Below are 14579 nucleotides of genomic sequence, written 5' to 3'. Positions count from 1 at the left end.
GCTTGTGGCCGCCCCCGCGACGGTTGTCGCGGTGCCCGCCACCCGGCTGCTGGGGGCAGCGGGAGGGGCGGGAGGCGGAAGTACCCCGGAGGCACGGGGGGCGGCGGCTGCTGGCACGACGCGGGCGGGGCAGCCGGTGGAGGGGCGCCACGTGACGTGCCGGCGGCGAGGGCGTGATGCTGCACACGCTTCTTGACCCCCTTCATCCGGCGCTCCTCCAATCGCAAGTACGCCATGAACTTGGGGAAGGAGGGCTCCGACATCAAGGTGAGGTTGGAGGCGACGTTGCCGAAGTCCTTGTTGAGGCCGGCTGTGAGCGTGCTGAGGAGGAGGTCGCCATCAACCTTGGCTCCAATGTCGCGGAGCTCGTCCGCCAACGTCTTCAGGCGGCGGCAGTAGTCATCAATGGACTGTTCATCCTGGTGACAGTTAAAAAATTTCTGCTTCAAAAAAACGCGGCGCTGAAGCTTATTGTCAGTGAAGAGGCCGTTCAGCTTGACCCACATGGCGCGGACGTCGTCGCCGGCGCTCACAACCGTGTGGAACAAGTCTTTGGAGATGGTGGTGAAGAACCACCGGATGATCATGGCGTCGATCGCGGTCCACTCGACGGCGTCCACCATGGCGCAGGAGTCAACGGTGCCATCCACATGATCCACGAGGTTGTTCTCGCGGAAGAGCAGCGAGAAGTACGTCTTCCACGCGAAGTACATGGAGTTGGAGGCGTCGAGGACCACGGGGACACGTGCATGTACGTTGATGTCGCGGATTTTAGCAGGGTCGACGGCCAAAGGGTTGGAGTAGGTGGAGGCGTTCGATGACATGGCAGTGAGGGTGTGGGGAAGGGTGCAACGCGGCTATGGTGGGGCGGCGCGGTGGTGGGAGATGGGCGGCGCGGCAGGAGGGCAGCGCGGCAGGGAGGAGAAGACGCGTGGAGAGGCGCCCGTGGGGAGAGGGGGTGACGACGGCGTGGGGCGGCGGCGGCGGGGGTGGCGGCGTCCCGAGGCGGCCGCTAGGGTTTGCGGAAGCGGTAGGATCAACTTGCGATAGATACCATGTAGAGAATGATTTGATGCATCAATAATTGATTGATCGTGCACTAGGCACATATATATAGGTACAAGCGGGTGCGACCGGTATCTTGTCTCCTAAGATACACGTACATACAGAGGAAGACAGACACTACAAATACTGCATACGAAACCCAGACCTACGTACATGTACACATGTTCAACAGGTTGTATGGCAGGGTAAACCACCATACACCATGAGCTCGATTTCATTTTTTTCGAAAGGGAACGTAAAAACCAGTTTCTTGAAAATCTCAGAATTTGTGGATTTGAATTTTGATTTCAAAGTTTTTCTTCAGAATATTATATGTTTATGTCTTATTCTACACAACTTCTACCTATTCGAGTGGTCAGCGCGTCCTTCCTTCCTTCGAAAGCTCTTGTGTTTGAAAAAACCCTCCCGCTCGGTGCTAGAATTTAAAAAAAAATATGAAAATACTTTAAAAAGTGAGTTGGCAAAAATTGAGAATCGATCATGCGACCCACTGAAGTATATATCGACAAACGCCTTACCACCAAGTTGAGGGATGACTTCAGTTTGTAAAGCCATATGAGCGCTATTTGACACTAGTTATACATTTATATTTTTTCAAAAAAAAAGGACAATACTTAAAAATTTTGGCGCATAATAGGAAGGCCGGTTTTGGACCGGTTCCCGAAAATCCCGGTCGAGATTAAAAACCCTGGCGGCAACACAATTGTTTTTGTTTTTTGCGGCACGGCAACACAATTGTTTTTTCCTAACACAGTACAGACACAAGCGCTCATATACATGCGCACACACGAATACCCTACCTCTATGAGCACCTCCGAAAGACTGAGCCGGCATATCATCTTAAAATTTACGAAGTCACCGTAGTCACCTCGTCGTCGACGCACTTGAACCCTGGTGGGCTGGGGATACCGTTCCTCTAGCCATCGAACCACATGTTGGTTCGCGGCAGCACAATTGTTAAAGAGGAAAAAAACAACCACAAAATAAAGCAAGAAAGAAAAGAGGGAAAAAATGGAAAGAAACGCATAGGTAAAGTCGGATTACTGGACCCAGTGAGTGCCCACCCGGTTTCCAGTTCTCATGCAGCCAATCGGGCGCAATGTGCATTCCTCAGCAAATAGCCAGGTCGACGCCGCCACGCCACCCTGCCGTGCAATCTTACACCCACCGTCCAGTGTATCCATTCTCCTTCACGCCAATGGCTATCATGGATCCCTTCACCGCCGAGCTGCTCTCGGGCCCTCCTATCCCCGTCGCCTTACCAGGCGGCGGCGCCGAGACGAGGGACATTGACGACTACCTCCGAGCCATCGGTGCACTTCCTGCGCTTCGACCCGTCGACCACTACGCCGCAATGAAGGAACCCGTACCATCCCTGCTCCTGGAGAGCGCCGTCCCGGTCTTCGATGCCCCTGAATCCAACAACGCGGCCACGCGTCCGCGGCTCTCTGACTACGACGCCGACATCGACTTCAACCTCCGCAAGCTGGAGATGAACGTCGAGGAGCCGCCGAGGCCAGACTACCTGAAGACGGTGCAGGGAGATCGGATGACCCCGTCGATGCGCGCCAACCTTGTTATCTGGATGGACGGGTTTACTCGGTACTACGGCCTGGCCCCCGGCACGCTTCACCGCGCCGTCTCCTACGTCGACCGCGTGCTGTCAGCGCGAACCTTACCTACGACTAACATGGAGTATGAGCTCCATCTCCTGGGCGCCACGGCCGCCTTCACCGCCGCCAAATATGAGGAGCGGGACACCATATTCAAGGTGAACGCCGCGAAAATTGCCGACGACTGTGGGTTCGCCACGAGCAAGGAGGTGATCGACATCGAGTGCAAGATGTTGGCGGTGCTCCGGTACGATCTCAGCGGACCAACGGCCTACACCTTCGTGGACCACTTCACCAGGTACAGCGAAGGAGAGCGCGACCTGGAGGTTCAGAAGTTGGCGCATCAGCTCGCCGAAACATCGCTGGTCGACTACAGATGCCTGCAGCTCATGCCGTCCGCCGTGGCGGCGTCGGCGGTCTTTCTGGCCATGCTGATCTTGAACCCAATGGCGAGCCAGGTTCGACAGTGGAACAGAGAATTCACGGAGCTGACAGGGTACAAGCCCACGGACCTCGTCCTTGGCATTGAGTCGTTGTACATGATGAATCCCGATCCGCGCTTCGTGATCTTGCCGGCGTTTTTGCAAAACGAATAAGAATTGTAATGGGAAATTTAGGGGCGGACAGCCACTTGCATGATTCAGCCATGAGTTGTTGAAAAAATTAGGATGTTTAGGTGTACAATTGGCAAGCTCCCTTTGAATTATATGACATACTTTCAGATTGAATCATTGGATTGTACGAAATTGTCAAAGAAAATGAGTGATTTTGGTTGCCCATTTTTCCGCATACAAAAATCTAGAAGTTTAACCTATAAATTCAGTTTGAGAAATGCCTAACAGCTCCCGGGTGCCCCTACACCCTCATGAACAGTAAATTCATAAAAAATTGAAAACAAATCGAAAAAAAATCTGAAACTTTCAGGAATCAAAGATTATCAAAGTTTTGATGTTCCTGCAAAGTTTCAGCAACAAATAACCTTCGTGGAGCCCTCACAAAAAAAATCACTGCTAAAAATGTACATAAACTTTGAACAATGAAATTTCACACACACCTAGTATACATCTATAAATACTTGTGTAATTTTCAGATTTTTTTTAAACTTCAAAAGTTCATTTTTTAATGTTCAAAAATTTCGGGCTCCATGGAGCCCGAGAGCAGAAAATTAATTTTTTCCGCAAGATTCCTTTGGACAAAATAGTGAGAACATAAAGGCACCTATCGAATTGAGGTGGGATTTTACCCTAAAAGGGGTGTCGTAAAAGGACCTATCAGCGAGCCCAAACAGAGCTTATGAATTTGCATGATAGGTGAAATATGGTGCTTGCACGAAAAGAACCTAATAGGGCATATTCTACCGAGTTAACGAGCATTCTAATGTATCTGCCGAAGCAATAGGTATAGCGCATTAAGTTACTTGCTATCCATATAGATGGAATTTCTTATGTGAAAGGTGGATTGGGTCGTCGTAAAATGGACTAGAAGGGGTGGATAGTCCAATTGAAAATTCTACACCAAATTTTAGGGTTGACAAGTTTTACAATTAGACTAGTTTGATCCTTAGGAAACGTCTACACATGCAAACTAATAAGAACAAAAGTTGTCGAATGTAAAGTGCTTGAGTTTTGGAGGATGCAAACGACGGAAGCTAGATTCTGTATGCCGAGGTTTAGGTAATTGGCACTACCCAACTCCTCGTTGGTGGAAGTATGTAAGACCACAAATGTCTCGGCACCACGCCCACTTAGCGCATGATAACCTGTGCCACCATGATTTGTACTTAGAAGACTCACTCGGGGTAGATCTTCATACGGAGAAGGTGATCTCATGACCTTATACAAAACTCTTGATTCCTTCACAATACGATTGTTGAATGCTATGAAGTAACTCCTAGCCCTCTAAGAGTTGTGCACCCTCCAGAAGTAACAGATAAAGCAAAATCACTTAGTAGACAATCTCAGAAAATCTTAAATCAAAGCACTCTCAATAACCCATAGGATCTCTCTCTCTCTCTCTCTCTCTCTCTCTCTCTCTCTCACACACACACACACACACACATACACACACACACACACACACACTCATATGCAAAAACACACAAAGGATATGGTTGAAGCAAAGATAAATGAACACTATGAATAGGGGTTCAACATAAGGAGAAGTTAGGCCTTCATGATTCAAGAAAAAAGTTTGGAATCACCTAAAACTGTTTGCTTTCTTCTTGAAAGTTTTGCTCTTCAAAGGCTCTCTCATAGACTCGCACAAAGTTGGCTACATTTGACTTGGAATGGCGTGGGATAACTTGTCGAAGATCTAGCCAAAACCAAGGGGTGCGGTATCTATTTATCGAAAAAATTAACTTGCCTACAAGTGTTGGAAAAAAAAATCTTGGAACTATAGAACATAATAAAATATTTGGAACGACTAGAGGAGAAACACACATTTCTAAAAAGTGCTCAGTACTCAGAAGTACTGATTGTCTAGTACTCCTATCAAAAACCATAGTACTTGGAAGTATCGTGAAACTAAAACGGGGGTTACTAGGACAAAAAGGTAACTCTTAACTCTATGCGCGAAGGGTGGGAGAGATGAACTTTACATGAGATTCGAAGCAACGACGCTCGTGAGATTCAGTCGTATGGTCGGGGGAGAAGTTTCAGTGCAAGAGACCTTCCATCACACCAGGAAGCACCAATATAAAGGTCACTAGATCCATTGCAGACATCATTATGGGTGGTGGGTAGTGGGAGTGGAGCAGAGAGCCATTGGTCAGATGTATAACCCTTCACTAGACGTACTTGCATGGAAATATCAAAAGTTTACTAACTCCCTATCATTATTCTATCACATTTGGTTGTAAGCATCACCGGGTGGTTAATTATCCTTTTTCCATTCAACCTTCACAAATATAGTCAGCACATCACAGTGAAATTTATGTTCTCATTCAATCATAATAGAAATGACAACATTATTGATATAACATTCATTTATCATTGAAATAACAACATTAGGACCTCGACTTTTTTCTTTAAGCCTTGCACCAAACGATATGAGATGTATTTCCACCATCCTTCTCTCATTTAGTTCATTTGCATAGGTGACTTCACGTCATAGCGGCTTTATTTTTCATGCTTCCTTATTGGTCCTCTTTTTAAATGTTTTAGGTCCCTTTTCATTGCTTTTAATACCTCGATTATTTCTGAAAAAACTCTTAGTCAATTCGAGATTGATGAATCTGGAACAGAACGGTCGTTCTACTATATTTGTGTGTAGTGTTTGTAGAATCGAGGGCAATGGACTAGGGAGTGTGAATAATCATATAAATGACTTCTACTTCATTTATCCAAATAGTGTTATTTTATGCAACTAGCATGTATTTTTAATGTCAATTTATCCTACTTTATAGTATATAGGCTGGGACATACTATTTGAGCAACCACAAGTTGAGACTAAGAGCCCAAAAAGTATAGAACATTGCGACACATTTTACCGACTCAAACCACTCTTGTTCGCCACCTTGATACCACATATCACTACGAACAAAACATATAGACTTGGTCTCATTGACTCTACTCCCTCAACCTATATACTCCAGTACATTGCGAACACTCCTTTATCCCCCTCTCCATGTGAACTACTACATAATCCAAAATATCAAATAACATATCAAGGGTATGCATATGTTCTTTGAATAGATTGTCTCACTTATTCGGGAGTTAGTCACTTAGATCATCATCTTCAACTATAGCTAGACCAATCGGCGCTGTATCTTTTAATTTCCTTTTCTTGACGCCTTTGCAAGCCATCATCTTAGCCCCCCCCCCCTTCATATTTGGTTCACTCTAATGTTGATCTAGCTAGTTGTCATCCAATATGTTGCATTAAATCATGCTGAATTTGTTGTTTTTGCTATTGCGGATATTAATTATATCAAATATAAACAGGCAAAAATAAAATAATGTGACATGTTAAGTTAGGACGAGTAAGATAGTTTATTATTAATTGTCTCCTAGCATGGTTGACTAATTGGCATGAAACTAAACATGGAAACCATATATCATGAGCCACCCACTCGTCCATTGCATGACAATTTCTAGATAGTCAACAACTGAACCCTAAAAAATATTTAGACCAATACTTGTTGTTTGTTATGCAATAATTGACATTGGATTGAATATCTCATAACCCAAGAAGGGAAAAAATATTTATTAAGAATTTCTTCAGTAATAATTACAACGAACTAGAGTACTCAACCCTTGTAATTTTTGGTTCGTCTTACTTCCACTTTATGTGGAAATGACTAACATCACACCAAATATTATAATCCTAATTAAACACTTTACTTTCATGGTTCACATTTTGTATCTAAGTGACTAAAGTTAACCTGCATGTTCCACGGCAAAGAGGCAGCGAACGGCAAAGAGGGTGTTTGTCGTCAGCCAGCTCTTTGCCGTCTGCTAGCAGACGGCAAAGAGGGGGTGAGCGAGTCCTAGATTAGGGGGTGTCCGGATAGCCGAATTATCATCATCGGCCGGACTCCAAGACTATGAAGATACAAGATTGAAGACTTCGTCCCGTGTCCGGATGAGACTTTCCTTGGCATGGAAGGCAAGCTTGGCGATACGGATATGTAGATCTCCTACAATTGTAACCGACTCTGTGTAACCCTAGCCCTCTCCGGTGTCTATATAAACCGGATGGCTTTAGTCCATAGGACGAACAACAATCATACCATAGGCTAGCTTCTAGGGTTTAGCCTCCTTGATCTCGTGGTAGATCTACTCTTGTAATACCCACATCATCAATATCAATCAAGCAGGACGTAGGGTTTTACCTCCATCAAGAGGGCCCAAACCTGGGTAAAACATCATGTCCCTTGTCTCCTGTTACCATCCGCCTAGACGCACAGTTCGGGACCCCCTACCCGAGATCCGCCGGTTTTGACACCGACATTGGTGCTTTCATTGAGAGTTCCTCTGTGCCGTCGCAATCAGGAGGGATGCCTTTTCCCGTCTTTAAAGATGGCGCCGTCGTCAAGGGAGCTTTGGCCACCGGCCAAACTAGCCGGCTAGGCGGTTTTCTTATGACCGCCTGTTCGGCCACTGCTCCGACAATGACCTCTCAGGTCATCAAAAGCGATCTTCACGTCAACTCGGAATTCGCCGAGCAGCTAGACCCGATGGAGCTCTCCTCCGTAAATGAGCTCTTGGATCGCATCGCCGCCCTGGGAGTCTCCACAGACTACGATCAGATTGGGCTTAAAACCGATCAGAGAGAAATTAACTCTCCCCAGGCTACCCCCACGTTGTTGTGGTAGAAGAACAATGCGGCGACTCTTCTTCTATATTGAAGACCAGTTATGTCCGGATTCCCGATCCCTCCATGCCGGATTCCCGCGGAGGGACGGACGTCAATCAAGTACTGAACCTAAAGTCAGGCATCGGACCAGATTTATTGGACAACATCCAGCAATCCAAGCTTCCAAATCCGGAAACTTCTCGGCCCTTGAGCCTCAGATGGGGCGAGGTTCCGAATTTAATTCCGCCCGCCCACCCAAACATAAGCGATCTATCTCAAATACAGCAAGAGCCCGATGAAACAGTACAACATTACTGGGCCAGATTCCTCCTGGTTATGGACAGGATAAAGGACTGCTGTGAGGAAAGCGCAATCTCAATTTTCTGCAACAATTGCACGGACAAGGGAATCATGAACACCATAAGTCATCGTGAAGTTACACGCTTCGCCGACCTAGCGACCATAGTACAAAAATACTGTGCGATGGAGAGTGCCTGGAAAACCGAAACCAGGTTTTGGGACAATCCGACCCTGAACACAACCCTAGTTCGAAATAAAAGGGTGCGTCATACTCAAGCCCCTGGGTTAAAAACCAAAAAGCAAAACCCCCCTAAAGGGCACGGAACCGTACTGGAGGGATGGCTCAACGGACCCTATAAAATCCATAGTACAGAAGGCGCCACTCCAACACATAGCCTTCGAGCATGTTGGATACTACGGCAGGTGGCCAAAAGTGGCGAAGGCTTTCTAGCCCCGGGTAACCAGCCCAACAGTACCAGTATGGTATTAACAGTCTTCGAGACTTTCGCATCAAATAACATGCGGAAACGAACAATCCGCAGCCTCGCCGAAGTCTACCAAGTAGCAACAACAAATCCATGGAGAGACACGGCTATCACCTTCAATGCCAGCGACGAACCTAAATTCCGAACAGCCCGAGCACCAGCCGCTTTGGTACTCAGTCCGATAGTGGACGGCTTTCGTCTTACCAAGGTACTCATGGATGGCGGCAGCGGATTAAACCTCATCTACGAGGAAACCCTCCAAAAAATGGAAATTGACTGGAGCCGCATTGAGCGAAGCAGCACAACCTTTAGACGAATAATCCCTAGTCGGGAAGTACGCTGCATAGGAAAAATCACACTAGATGTAGTGTTCGGCTCGCCGGACAATTACAGGTCCGAGGAAGTCACGTTCCAAGTGGCCCCGTTCGGCAGCAGATATCACACCTTGTTAGGGCGAGAGGCATTCACAATCTTCCAAGATATACCCCATTACGGGTACATGAAGTTTAAAATGCTCGGGCCCAATGGAATCATCACTCTTGTCAGTGATCCAGATATAGCACTCCGCGCTGAAAATAAGACAGCCGCACTGGCCCTGGAGGCATTATCCGAAGCCCTAGCGGCAGAGGAACTCACTGCGGTGCGCTCCACGGTGGATAGGGACGATGTGATACTCGATAAGAGGTCTAAATCCACCTCTTTTAAACCAGCAGACGAAATAGTCAAATTCCAGGTCCATCCAACGGACCCCACAAAGACGGCCTCCATTGGGGCACAATTAAACCCTGATGTAGAAGCCACACTACGAGAATTCCTTCGGGAAAATTGGGACATTTTTGCCTGGCACCCTTCAGATATGCCAGGAATCCCACGCAGGCTGGCAGAACACAGCCTAAATATCCTAAAAGGATTCAAGCCAGTCAAACAGGTCCTTCGACGATTTTCCGAACCCAAAAGACAGGCAATGGGAGAGGAGCTAGCCAAACTCCTAGAAGCCGGATTCATCAGAGATATAAAACATCCGGACAGGCTAGCAAACCTGGTAATGGTACCAAAAAAGGACAAATCCTGGCGCCTTTGTGTCGATTTCAAAGACCTTAACAAGGCCTGTCCAAAGGATCCTTTCCCCCTCCCCCGCATCGACCAAATCATCGATACTACCGCAGGGCACGATTCATTGCGCTTCCTCGACGCATATTCCTGATACCATCAAATCAAGATGGCGGAAAAAGACCAGGCCGCAACGGCATTCATTACTCCATATGGACCATTCTGCTTCAACACAATGCCCTTCGGACTCAAAAACGCCGGTGCAACATATCAGCGCATGATTCAGACATGTCTGGCTTCCCAGATAGGCAAAACAATGGAGGCATACGTAGACGATGTGGTCGTTAAGACCAAACACATCGAAACTCTAGTAGACGATTTGAGGCTTACATTCGACAACCTCCGAGCATACGACATTAAGCTCAACCCGGAAAAATGTGTTTTCGGCATACCAGCCGGAAAGCTCTTGGGCTTCATTGTATCCGGTAGAGGAATTGAAGCAAATCCAGCCAAGATCCGAGCTCTGTCACAATTGGATATCCCAAAAGACCTCAAACAAATACAAAAACTAACCGGATGCGTGGCGGCTCTAAGCCGCTTCATCTCCCGTTTGGGAGAAAAGGCGCTGCCCCTCTATCGCCTCCTCCGGCGCACCGAACACTTTGAATGGACGGATGCTGCCACGGCCGGACTCGAAGAAATTAAGGCCATATTGGCAACAAATCCGGTCCTGGCCGTGCCCAACCTGGTCGAACCTATGTTATTATATATCGCGGCAACACATCAAGTTGTCAGCGCCGTACTCGTCGTCGAACGAGAAACAGAAGGGCACAAATTCCCTCTTCAAAAACCAGTGTACTACGTATCCACTGTCTTAACTCCATGCAAGTCCCAGTACCCACATTATCAAAAGATAGCGTATGCGGTGTTCATGGCATCCCGGAAGCTGCGACACTATTTTCAAGAGTGTTCCATAACGGTGGCCTCCGAAGTACCTCTCAACGATATTATAAACAATCGCGACGCGACGGGCAGGATTGCAAAATGGGCCATTGAGGTCTTACCATTTGACATAACCTACAAACCACGGTGAGCTATAAAGTCGCAAGTTTTGGCTGACTTCATCGCCGAATGGACCGAAGGCGAACTCCCTAAAGAGTACGGCGCATACTCCAATTGGATCATGCATTTCGACGGCTCCAAAATGTTGGCTGGCGTGGGGGCTGGCATCGTCTTGACGTCCCCAACCGGAGATATAGTCCAATACGTACTTCAAATAATGTACACGGACTCCAACAACGCAGCTGAATACGAGGCCCTTCTACATGGTCTCCGGATGGCAATCTCCATGGATATTCAACGCCTAGAGGTGCGCGGGGATTCAAACCTCGCAATATCCCAAGTAAATGGAGACTTTGATGCCAAGGATCCGAAAATGGCAGCCTACCGTAACGCCGTCCTAAAAATGTCAGCTCGATTCGAAGGACTCGAATTCCACCATGTAGCCCGGGATAATAACCAGGCAGCAGACGTGTTGTCACGCATCGGCGCAAAACACGATGCCGTCCCTCCAAACATCTTCCTGGAGCGGCTCTTTAATCCATCCGTATTATGGGAAGAGGAGTCCATAAATAACAACCCGGAACCAACTGCACCACCCAACACGGAACATTCTGACACAATCGGTGGCTCAGCCAATGAAATAACACTTTCAGCCCATGGAATAATGGCAGTAATTGCCCCGTGGACGGAACCATTCCTAGCCTACTTAATCAGGCAGGAACTTCCCAAAGACCAAAATGAGGCCCGCTGCATAGTTCGGCGATCTAAAGCCTACAAGGTCCATGAGGGAGAACTTTATAAGAAAAGCACAACCGGAGTCCTTCAAAGGTGTATCTCCGAAGAGGAAGGGCGAAATCTCCTAGCTGAAATTCACGACGGACTCGGCGGGCACCACGCCACAGCCGGGGCCCTTGTAGGCAAGGCCTTCCATACAGGATTTTATTGGCCGACAGCCCGAGCAGATGCTCAGGACTTAGTCCAACGATGTGTCGGTTGCCAGCTCTTTGCTAATCAAAGCCACATCTACCCACCGCCCTCAAAACTATACCCATCACTTGGCCGTTCGCGGTCTGGGGGCTTGACATGGTTGGACCCCTTAAAGGGGGAACCCACAAGCAAAAATACTTATTGGTCATGGTGGACAAATTCACCAAATGGATAGAGGCCAAGCCGGTTAAAACGGCAGAATCCGGACCTGTGATAGACTTCATATCCGGGGTAGTACACCGTTTTGGCGTCCCCCACAGCATCATCACTGATAACGGCACAAATTTCACGGCTGACAAGGTTAAACTCTGGTGCAAAAACATGGGCATCAAGCTCGACTACGCTTCAGTCTATCATCCTCAAACTAACGGTCAAGTGGAACGAGAAAATGGTCTAATCATGAGCGGCATTGAACCCAGATTAGTGCGGTCCCTCACGGAATCTAACACGCACTGGGTAGAGGAGCTCGACTCTGTACTCTGGGGGCTGCGGACCACGCCAAACCGCACTACCGGATTCACACCTTTTTTATGGTATACGGCGCTGAGGCAGTTTTGCCCTGCGATATAATTCATGACTCACCTCGCGTGCTCATGTACGAAGAAAGAGAAGCCGAGTTGGATCGGCAGGACAGTTTGGACGCCTTAGAGGAGGAGCGCGACGTGGCAAAATCCCGTTCCGCATTCTATCAGCAGTAGGCTCGAAGATATCAAAGCAGAGAAGTACGGGCCAAAACTTACAATGTTGGCGAGCTAGTTCTATGCCTGCCGGACAAGAAAAATGACAAACTTAAGCCCAAATGGGAAGGTCCCTTCATCATCGACCAAGTCCTTACCGGCGGAGCATACCGTCTACGCAACGCATCTAACAACCGACTTGAGCCAAACCCATGGAACGCAGCCCGTCTCCGAAGATTCTACGCCTAGCGCCGGACTCAGAGTTCGTCTCCTTCCTCCGTCCACCTTTCATATTTTTTCGCTGTCTTTGTTTTCCCTCCTTTTTCCTCCCTCTTTCAGTACAAGCCTCTTGAGGGCTGATCTGCGCTTTGTTCGCACTCACTTGATGTGCTACTCGCACTCGTTATACCTGGGGGCTTCTTTAACAGAAGCTTATTTATATGGGCTTCATGCCTAACACATGTGTCATACTTCCGCATGTACCTTTTACTCACCATTATATGCATAGATATGACTTAAGCTTTGGCCAAGCTGGGTTGCCTGGCTCCTGTGCTTACCCCTACGTTCCCGATTGTTCGGCTAGGAGGTAAAGGGAGCACCTCTGTGATTGTTACTGCCGGGTCAGCCGGATGTGTACCTCAGACTGGGTGAAGCCGAAGGCTAGCGTTCTTAAGGGAATATTCGGTCGGTGACCTGAAAGATGATTTATTACTTATTTATTTATCTGCCCCCAGATGCTTTTTCTGCTCTTTTCGTAGTCCGGACATGCACTTTAGGGCATGCCTCCCAGGGAAAGGAACCCCTAATGGAACTATTCTCCCTGGAAGATGTTTCTTACTAACCATGTAATATAACATAGCTAGTTGGGCACTTGTCTGATAAAGCACTTATGACCCCTACGCCTTGTCTCCATGCATGCCCCGGTTTTTGTATAACCGTAAGGGTATTCGGACACACTTCGGAGTGTTGGGTCCCGAGGTTGAAGCGAAAAGGTCCGCAAAGACAAACGATCTACAATCCGGCTAGAAGGCATTTTACATGTCATTTTAAATTACATCGTCAAACTGACTGATTGTACTCCTCTTCAATCCCATCTAACAGGCTGTCTAATTTACAGTCCCGTTGGGAATATTTCGCGAGTAACTCTACTTGGTCGTACATCAGGCTCACAGGGATCTCCTTCCCATCGGGCCCCACAGGTCCGACCTCGGCCATGTGGTTTGGATCAGCCTTTGTGTACCGCGTCTTCACCATGGCCCAGGCCTCCCTGGCGCCTTGACGGCAGGCCGATATCTTCCACAGACGAAAACGCTGCCGTACTCCCTGAAGCTTCTCAGCAAGCCCTCCAAGACCCTCGGGCAGGGAGACGGAAGGCCATAAGGCCTGAACGACGCCGCTCATCGCCTGCCGAACACGTTCGTGCAGTTGCAGCAGCTCGGGAAGATGGTCTCCCGTGGAACCAGGCATCTCCTCCGCCGGACGACCCGTGAGCACACCTACAGACACATTTCTGTCAATCGACTTCCTCGCCGAACACTTCTTTTCAAAAGAGTTTGCTCAAGCACTTACTGTAAATACCGCGACGAAGCCGCCGATTCTCCTTTACGGAGTTAGACAGCTGGACCCGAACATCTTTTAGTTCTTTGCCCAGCTGGGTGTTGGCATCTTGGAGTTTGTTCCTCTCCTGCTGCACCCTCATAAGCACCTTCTCACCGGCCTTCAGCTGGCACAGCAGATGTTGCTTGTCCGGATCTAGTCCGGCACCCTCTGCAATATTATTGTCAGACTATACACACACGCCGCACTTCATAAACTACTTCTCTTTTCAAAATATGAATTACCAGAGGGGGTCTCTGTGGCTCCCCCGGCAGCGGCTAGTGCGGCCCCAAGTTGGGCCTTGCATTCTTGAAGCTCCTGGGACAGGTGGGTATTCTTCTCTGTAAGATCCTGCATAACAACTGATGTTTAAATCAGTTAGTTTAACTATTTTAAGTCTCGAGGGCTACTGGCATATAGAACTATTAAAATTCCTCACCCGTATG

General features: G+C 48.0%; 1 protein-coding gene across 1 annotated transcript; it reads left to right on the top strand.

Annotated features, from left to right (window-relative positions):
* Positions 1–2164: 2164 nt before the first annotated feature.
* On the top strand, positions 2165–3274 carry LOC119321182 (putative cyclin-F2-1). The gene has a single exon (XM_037594981.1). The coding sequence runs from the start codon at positions 2165–2167 to the stop codon at positions 3272–3274; it is 1110 nt and encodes a 369-aa protein (XP_037450878.1).
* Positions 3275–14579: the final 11305 nt, after the last annotated feature.

The sequence above is a fragment of the Triticum dicoccoides genome, chromosome 6B (assembly GCF_002162155.2).
Source record: "Triticum dicoccoides isolate Atlit2015 ecotype Zavitan chromosome 6B, WEW_v2.0, whole genome shotgun sequence".
In the NCBI taxonomy this organism is placed as follows: domain Eukaryota; kingdom Viridiplantae; phylum Streptophyta; class Magnoliopsida; order Poales; family Poaceae; genus Triticum; species Triticum dicoccoides.
The sequence above is the reverse complement of the archived record's forward strand: the minus strand, read 5'-3'. Positions and strand labels throughout refer to the sequence as shown.

Coding starts and splice junctions, on each gene's coding strand:
- LOC119321182 (XM_037594981.1), top strand. CDS start 2,165: ATGTGCATTCCTCAGCAAATAGCCAGGTCGACGCCGCCACGCCACCCT.